At 44.9% G+C, this 9,215-nt stretch overlaps 1 protein-coding gene across 2 annotated transcripts; it reads left to right on the forward strand.

Annotated features, from left to right (window-relative positions):
* The first annotated feature begins 5,741 nt into the window (after positions 1 to 5,741).
* On the forward strand, positions 5,742 to 9,215 carry Tmem215 (transmembrane protein 215). 2 transcript variants are annotated; one of them, NM_177175.4, is made up of 2 exons: positions 5,742 to 7,166; positions 7,423 to 9,215. In NM_177175.4, exon 2 carries the CDS (start codon positions 7,487 to 7,489, stop codon positions 8,192 to 8,194), a length of 708 nt encoding a protein of 235 aa, NP_796149.2. In that variant the 5' UTR covers positions 5,742 to 7,166; positions 7,423 to 7,486; the 3' UTR covers positions 8,195 to 9,215. The 2 variants fall into 2 exon arrangements, with proteins under 2 accessions (NP_796149.2, NP_001159481.1); NM_001166009.1 differs by having other exon boundaries at positions 6,692 to 7,174.

Consider the following 9,215-nt stretch of genomic DNA (forward strand, 5'->3'; position numbering starts at 1 on the left):
AACCAGTTGCAGAAATGAGGATTATAAAGTACTATGAATGTCCACTGTAAATTTACTAATGTGTTTGCGATTATACGAGGGATAGTTATATCATGTTAGGCGTATTTACAACCTTGTTATTGTTTCATGTGAACATGAGATATTATTTGTGTCAAGTTGACAAAGGGTGGATTGTAGTGGCTATTCCTGGTTGTCAACTTGACAATATTTGGAATGAACTACAATCCGGAATTGGAAGGCTCACCAGTGACCCTTATCTGGAGGCTTGGAGATCCTTATCTGGATCTTGGTATGGAGATCTTGAGCCATAGTGGCTATGGATTCCAGAAGATTGAATCTCCGAGTTCAAGGAACACACCTTTAATCTGGGCTATGCCTTTCATCTGGGATTAAGGATGTGGTGGAAAACACCTTTAATCTGGGCTACACCTTCTGCTGGAGACAATATAAGGACATTGAAAGAAGGGAGTCTAGCTCTAGCTCTTGTTCTTGCTCCTTCGCCTGCTTGCTGCGTGAGACTGAGTAACTGCTAGATCCTTGGACTTCCATTCACAGCTGCGACTGAACAATTGTTGGGAATTGGGCTGCCGACTGTAAGTCATCAATAAATTCCTTTACTATCTAGAGACTATCCATAAGTTCTGTGACTCTAGAGAACCCTGACTAATACAGTAACAAAATAGACTCCAAGCCAATCAATCAAAAAAAGATGGGGGAAAACACTCCACATTCCTCAGAGGAAAACACACACACACACACACATATAATTCAATTCTCAACATTTATGCTTCAAATTCAAGGACACCCACATTTGTAAAAGAACCATTACCAAAGCTTAAATGACATACAGACCCTCATACATTAATAATGTGATTTCAATACCCAGTCTCACCAATAGACAGATTATCTAGACAAAAAAATAAACAGAGAAATAATGGTACTAATAGATGCTATGAGCCAAATGAACCTAACAGATACCTTCAGAACATTTCATCCAAACACAAAAGAATATACCTTCTTCTCAGCACCTCATGGAACACTCTCCAGAAATGAACACATACTCAGACACAAAGCAAGTCTCAACAGATACAAGAAAATTAAATAACTCCCTATATCCTATCAGACTATATCCAGACTAAAGCTGATTTCAACAATGACAGATAGAACAGAAAGCCTACTAACTCAGGGAAAATGAACAACTCTATACTGAATGACTACTAGGTCAAGACAGAAACTAAGAAGGAAATTAAAGATTTTCTAGAATTCAATGAAAATGAATGCACAACACACCCAAACTTATAAGACACAATGAAAGCTGTGCTAGGAGGAAAGTTCATAGCACTAAGTGCCTTCATAAAGAAATTGGAGGACCTAGAGAGATGGCATAGTGTTTAAAGAGCACTGGTTGCTCTTCTAGAGGAGCCAGGCTCAATTCCCCGAACCCACATGTCAGATTACAAATGTCTGTAACTCTAGTCCCAGGGGATCTGACACCCTTACACAGACATGAATGTAGGCAAAACCACTAATGCACGTAAAATTAAGTTTCATTAGATGCTGAAAAGCTTTTGACAAAATCCAACAGTCCTAAAAGTATATGGGATACAACCCACATACCTGAACATAATAAATGCAATTTACAACAAGCGAATGACCCACATCAAAGTAAGTGGAAAGAAATGAAAAGCAATTCCACTAAAATCAGGAATAAAACACTCTCTCCCTAATTATACAATCTATTACTTGAAGATCTAGCTAGAATGATAAGACAGATGAAGGAGATCCAGGGGATTCAAACCGGAAAGGAAGAAGTTAAGTATGGATATTCTCAGATGATATGATAGTATATATAAGCAACAAAAAAATTCTACCAGAAACTCATACAGCTGATGAGGAACACCTTCAACAAAGTCGCTGGAAACAAGATTAACTCTCTCTATATTTACAAATCAGTAGCCCTTCTATATACAAACGATAAACAGGCTGAGAAAGAAATCAGGGAAACAATACCATTCACAATAGCCACAAAGAATATAAAATATCTTCAGGTAACTCAAACCAAGCATGTGAAAGACCTGAATGATAAGAATTTCAAGCCTTTCTTTGAAGAAGGAAATTGAAGAAGATATCAGAAGATGGAAATATCTTCCATGTTCATAGATTGATAGGATCGACATAATAAAGATGTCCATCTTATCAAGAGCAATCTACATATTCAATGCAATTCCCATCAAAATTCCAACAAAATTCTTTACAGACCTTGAACAAAATTCAACTTCATATGAAAAAACAAAAAGCCCAGGATAGCCAAAACAATCGTATACAATAAAAGAACATCTGAAGGTATCACCATTCCCAATTTCAAGCTGTACTGCAGAGCACTAGTGATAAAAACTGCATGGTACTGGCTTAGAAACAGACAGGTTGGTCAGTGGAATTGAATTGAAGACCAAGACACAAATCGATACATCTACGGACATCTGATTTTAATAAAGAAGCCAGAATTATAATTGGAAAAAAGAAAGTATCTTCACCGAATGGTGCTGGTCTAACTGGACATTGGCTTATACAAGAATGCAAATAGATCCATGTTTATCACCCTGCCCAAAAGATCAAGTCCAAGAGAATCAAAAACCTTAACATAATACCAAGAACACTGAATCATTTGCTTTTGGTTTGGTTTGGTTTGGTTTGGTTTGGTTTGGTTTGGTTTTTCAAGACAGGGTTTCTCTGTGCAGTCCTGGCTGTCCTGGAACTCACTCTGTAGACCAGGCTGGCCTCGAACTCAGAAATCTGCCTGCCTCTGCCTCCCAAGTGCTGGAATTAGAGGTATGTGCCACCACTGCCCGGCCAACACTGAATCTTATAGAAGAGAAAATAGGGACCAGCCTTGAACACATTGGTACAGGAGACAACTTCCTGAGCAGAACACCAATAACACAGGCACTAAGATCAACAATTTATAAAAGAGACCTCAGGAAACGGAAAATCTTCTGTGAGGCAAATAACACCATTTATAGGACAAAATGGCAGCCTAAAGAATGGGAAAAGATCTTCACCAACTCCACATCTGACAGAGGGCTAATATCCAAAATATATAAAGAACTCAAGAAACTAGACATTAATAGAGTAAATAATCCAATTATAAAACAGAGTACAGAGACTTCTCAACAGAGGAATCACTAATGGCTGAGAAGCACTTAAAAAATGTTCAACATTTTTAGCCATCGGGAAATGCAAACCAAAACAACTTTGAGATTCCATGTTATACCTTCAGAATAGCTAAGATCAAGATCACAAGTGACAGCTCCTGCTGGAAGGATATGGAGCAAGGGGACACTCCTTCATTGCTAGTGAGGGTGCAGTTTCTCATAAAATTGAGAACTGATCTACCTCAAGACCCAGCCATACCTCTCCTGGACCTATACCCGAAGGACACTCCATCCTACCACAAAGACATTTGATCAACTATGTTCATAGCAGCTTTATTCATAAGAGCCATAAACTGGAAACAATCCAGATGTCCCTCAACCAAAGAATGGATAGAAGAAGAAAAAAAATAATGTGATTCATTCACACAATGGAGTATTGCTCAGCTGTTTTTTTTTTTTAATGACTTCATGAAATTTGCTGGCAAATGGATGGAACTCAAAAGCATCATCCTGTGTGATGTCACCCAGACCCAGAAAGACAAACATGGTGTGTGCTCACTTATAAGTGACTATTAGCTGTAAAGTAAAGGATAAACATGCTACAATCCACAGACCCAGAAAAGCTAAGTAATAAAGGGAGCTTAAGTGGGGAATCTTCATGGGAAGAGGAAACATAGATTTCAAGGGTGGAATGGGGTGGGGTGGGGATGGAAACAGGAAGGATCAGGTGTGGGGAGTGGAGAGAGAGAAAACTGCAAGAGAGGGATAGAATTGGGAAGCATTTCAGAGCGACGTAGAAACCCAGTGCAATGGAAACCCCATGGAACCTATGAGGGTGACAGAGAGAAGACGCCTAATAATGGGGAGGCAGAGCCTGAACCGGCTATCCTCTATAACCAGGGAAGACCTCAAGTGGAACACTCCCTCATTGCTAGTAGGAGTGCTGACTTGTATAGCCACCTAGCCACCAACCCTCCCACCTACAGTTTTTCATGCCTGCAGGATGTGCTGGGACTGAAACCTAACATAATGGTCATCAGAGAGACTTCATCCAGCAACTGATGGGAGCAGATGCAGAGACCCACAGTCAAATGGTAGGCAGAGATCGGGGAATCCTGTGGAAGAGAGGGAGGAAGGACTGGAGGAGCCAGAGGGATCAAGGACATCATAAGAACATGCCCCACAGAACCAATGAACAGGGACTCAAATGGGCTCGGAGAGATCAGGAAGCCTGCATGGGTCTGACCCAGATCCTCTGTGTATATGATATGGTTGTGTAGCTTGCTTTTCTCCCGCTCTTCCTAACAATGGGAGTGGGGGAACTATCTTTGATTCTTTTGCCTGCGTTTGGGTCTGTTTTCCTCCTACTAGGTAGCCTCCACCAGCATTGATGTGAGAGTATGTGTCTACTATTACTGTGGCTTGTTATACTATATTTGGTTTATGTCCCTGGGAGGCCTACTCTTTTCTGAGGGGAGATGGGGGAGGGGTAGATCTGAGGGAGGTAGAGATTGTAGGCAGGGGAGGGAGGGAAACTGCAGTCAGTATATGAGAGAAGAATACACACAAAAAAAGAAAAAGAAAAAAAACGTCTTCAGAGTAAAGAAAAAAAAAGCTTCTTTAGAGTCCCAGCTATGCTGTTGGTGTATGGGATAAATAGGACTTACTGAAAAAGAGAAGCATGGAGAACAGGTAAGTTCAGCCTGGGACATTTGAGCATGAGGTGTCTGTAGATGATCCAAACGGCAATATCAAACACACAGCTGAACACTATAGCCTTGGAGCTGAGGGGACAGGGCAAGTGAAAAAGGCTTAGAAGCTTCCCAGCTTCCCAGGCTATTTGAAACTACCATGGAAGAAGGGTAAGACAGTGGGTATTATTAGTAAAGGATGAGAAAGGGGTTTTCCGGGAGAGAAATGTGTTCAGTAATTGGAGCTGGTTGCTTCCCTTTTCCTTAACAAAACCAACTTCCAGAGCAGCAGTGAGTCTGGGAAACAGACTGACAGACCAGTTCCAGGCTCCTCTGTAGTCCAGATACATCTGTCAAACAAAGCAGATGTCTATGAGAGTGAAGATGCTATTAAAAACAAACAAACAAACAAACAAACTACCCCTTTCCTGATCGAAATGGCCACGCACCTGACACCTCACTTTAGCTGTCTGCCTTTTCCCCTTTCTTCATTCTTATGTGCCCAGAAGTGCGGCCAGCTATGTGATAAGTATGAATATAAAAGGCAAACATGATAAACAAAAGAATAAAAAGGAGAAGAAGCCTGCCCTCTGATAACCCTGGGTGAAGTGAGAAACCAGGGAGACCACCTCTCTGCCTCAAGCCAGGGTGGTCGGACCCATCCTTAACCGTCCTTCAGACTCACTTTCTTCCAAACACCTCTCTCAGCCTGGCACTCTTGGGGCCATGTCCTGTCTTGCTTTGCTTCATGAACAAGTCTCCAGGCACAGATTCACACCCTCTAATCTGCTGGCACCATCTGTCAAAAAACGTGAACACTTAATCTCCGCCTAAAACCCTCCTAGTGTTCTTCGCTGTTCAGTGGATAAAGCCAAAGTCCTCGTCTACACGGACAGACAGGTCTCCATTGACTTGGATCCTGCCTTACGTGCTGAGAGCACTATAAGCACACGATATGAGCAGAAAAGAGTACGTGTACCTTTCTGTGCATTTTGAACAGGAACCACGCACCAAAGCCTTGTGCTAGGAATTTACGCTTCTGTAGTCGTCATAGCATTTGCTCAGACATCTGTTGTTAATAGTCTCCTGATGACTGATTCTGGTACACAGGGCCAGCCTAGGTGGAGAAGGTCTGGTTGTCAACATTCTTTCCACCAAGTCAAGACTTGGCATGAAAGAACGTAATTTTTTGCCTTCCTAATTCCTTTCCTCTACCTTAAACAGACCAGGTGAAGGATCGCAACCACATCTAATCTTCCCTAGAGACAAGAGAACCCTATATTCCGCGGGCAGACACTGGACTGAGACTAGCAAGACAGAAGAGTCTTGTCTCTTGTCACCGGTTGGGCCTGACCCTCCAAACCAAAGTCTGTCCTGTGGGCTCCCTGAATGAAGATCAGAACCAGAAGCCCTTCCTCCTGGCTCCAGTGTGGTTGGAACCACGTCTGTGGGATTGAGTTTCCAAGGATACTTTCTGCCAAGTGCAAAGATGGGAGTCCAGCGGAGGAGACTCTGGTGACTTCTAAGCACAGGCAGGACCCGGAGGCCTGACCTTCGTGCTCCTACCGCCTGGGTGCTCTCCCGGGACGCTCAGGTCAGGCAGAAGCAGCCTGCGACCCAGCTTCTTCGAGGGTATCTTGCGCCTGGTGGAGCTGCCTGGGAGAGGCAGAGGCAGAGACAGTCCTGGGGAACCTGGTTGCTGTCGGGGCAGGGGCATTTGCTCAGGAAATGTGGAACTGGCCAAGAGAGTCAGTCTCCAACATCCTCTCACGTTGTCGCCAGAGCCCTTAGATCCTGAATTTGGAACCCAGACTAGGACGGTGCACCAGCTGCCCCGTGGGCAAGGAGCTCTGGGCTCCGGTTTATGGCAGCCGCACGGACACCGGTCCAAGCCACCCGCCTGCTGCACCGCGACGAGAGCCCCCCAGCAGCCCGCTTCCCGCGGCCGCTGGGCTCTGACCCCCTCGCGCCCCCGCGCGTCCATCTCTGTTCCCAGCGCGGTGCAAGTGATGTAAGGCGGCCAGGCTCGCGCGCTTTCCTCCTGCCCGGACGGAGTCCTCCCTCCCCGCCGGCAGCGCCGCGCGCCCACTCCGATCCGCTGCGCCCAGGCTCCGCTTCTAGAGCTCTGGCTACCTACTCGCAGCGGCTGGGAAAGACCCTCCTCCTCTAACCCATCTCCCTCCTCCCCTCCTCGTCCCCCCCCCCCTCCTGTGCAGTGTCGGTGGGGAAAAACCAGGCTTGGCTCTCGGAATCCAAGAAGAGAACAGAGGGACAGCCCATACAAAGCTTTCTGGAGACACTGAGAGGTGGCAGGAGCCTTCAGGTAACTCGGTGACCATACTTCTTTGACACATGTTGGTATGAGATAGAACGGGTTGCAATAGTGATGGGGGAGGGAGGGGAGGAAAGAGGAAGAGAGAGAGAGAGAGAAAGAGAGAGAGAGAGAGAGAGAGAGAGAGAGAGAGAGAGAGAGAGAGAGAGAGAGAGAGAGAGAGAGAAGTCAGAGATAGCAAGAAAGAGTTAGTGGGTAGGAAGTTGGATTGGATTCTTTTTAACCCCTGTGGTTTCACCTCCCACAGAAAAAAAAGCAAAAGGGTACTACTCCCTGGCTACCAGGCAGCCCCAAGCTGGATGGAGTGAAAGATGCGGCCTGATGACATAAATCCGAGGACTGGGCTGGTGGTGGCCCTGGTCAGTGTTTTCCTGGTCTTTGGTTTCATGTTCACTGTCTCTGGCATGAAGGGGGAAACTCTGGGGAACATCCCTCTGTTGGCCATCGGGCCAGCCATCTGCCTACCAGGCATCGCCGCCATTGCTCTGGCCAGGAAAACCGAAGGCTGCACCAAGTGGCCAGAGAATGAGCTACTCTGGGTCCGCAAGTTACCCTGCTTCCGGAAGCCCAAGGACAAGGAAGTGGTGGAACTCCTGAGGACCCCATCAGACCTGGAGTCAGGCAAAGGGAGCTCGGATGAACTGGCTAAGAAGGCAGGCCTCAGAGGCAAGCAGCTCCCACAGGGACCAGGTGAGGTGCCTATGGCCAGCTCCGTTACTACCCCCACTCCTACAGAGGAAGGAGAATGCCAGAGTCTAGTCCAGAGTGGGCGGCAGGAAGAGACATCCAGATACCTGGATGGCTATTGCCCCTCGGCCAGTTCCCTCGCCTACAGTGCCTTGGATGCCAAGTGCTCAGCCTGGGACAGATCTGACCGCCCTGAGCCCGAGGACAGCATCTTCTTTGTGCCCCAGGACAGTATCATCGTTTGCTCCTACAAGCAAAACAGCCCCTATGACAGATACTGTTGCTACATCAACCAGAGCCAAGGCAGGTGGGACCACGAGACAATAGTCTGACCTGTTCATACAAGGGTCCCATGTTGACAGACACATTGCTATACTCAGCTCCCAAGGAAAGAGAATCTGTGCTCCAACAGCCTTCACACTGTTAGAAACTGGCACGGTATGTGATGGGGGTGCAGACCTCTGGTGCCTGATACTCATGTAAATAGGCATGTTGGGGGCATAGTTTAGGGAAGTACGGAGAATTAAGGACACTGGGAAGAGACAGTAAACAGGAAGAAAGTTCCATTTGCTTCTGAACAAATTAAACAATGTTGATTGCTTTGTAAAACAGCCCAAAAAGTGCTTGCTGTCAGGTAAATCTAGGGAGCGTTAGCTGCTAGGGGTCAAATGATGCAGGGGCTATTCACACAGAAACCGGCTGCTTTGTGTTTGAAGAACATGAAGGAAAATTGTATGTTCCTTTATATGGTTTGGTTTTTGTTTTGCTTTGTTTTTTTGCCTGATGATAGCTTTTCACACATGGTAATTGTTGAAAGACATAAAAATCAAGATAGAATAGGTGAATCCTCCTGATATGGGATGGGTTTTGGAGTGAGGGTAGTTAAAATTGTTGAAATGTATAATTGAATCCCGACAAGATCATGGTTTCAAATAAAGTGTTGATTATGCTATGTGAAACATTAATATTTTAGGTGGTCATGTTACTTCTTAAAGTCTTCATTTGAGCTGAGTGGCTGGGACTTTATCTGAAGTTTTTAAAATATTTATTCACACTGATGTATTTCCTTACCAGGTACAAAATGGCTTGTTGTGATATCGTTAGATTAGGATTTCTTTTTATCAGTTTGTAAGACAAATTTTACAAAGTACCTCCAGCATTTCTGGGAGGCATGTACTAGGAATTACTGTATCCCTTTTAAAGTATGAGACTACAAGTCAATCCATTAGTCCTGAGCTCTATGAAAACTTTGTATGAGACACATGGTTAAGCCTTCATTTGTCATTTATACATTTGTTCAACAGCGCCCCTCCCCCAACCATGATGAGAATGCAATGAAACAAGAGTTAATTT

This window comes from Mus musculus, chromosome 4 (assembly GCF_000001635.26).
Source record: "Mus musculus strain C57BL/6J chromosome 4, GRCm38.p6 C57BL/6J".
NCBI classification, from domain to species: domain Eukaryota; kingdom Metazoa; phylum Chordata; class Mammalia; order Rodentia; family Muridae; genus Mus; species Mus musculus.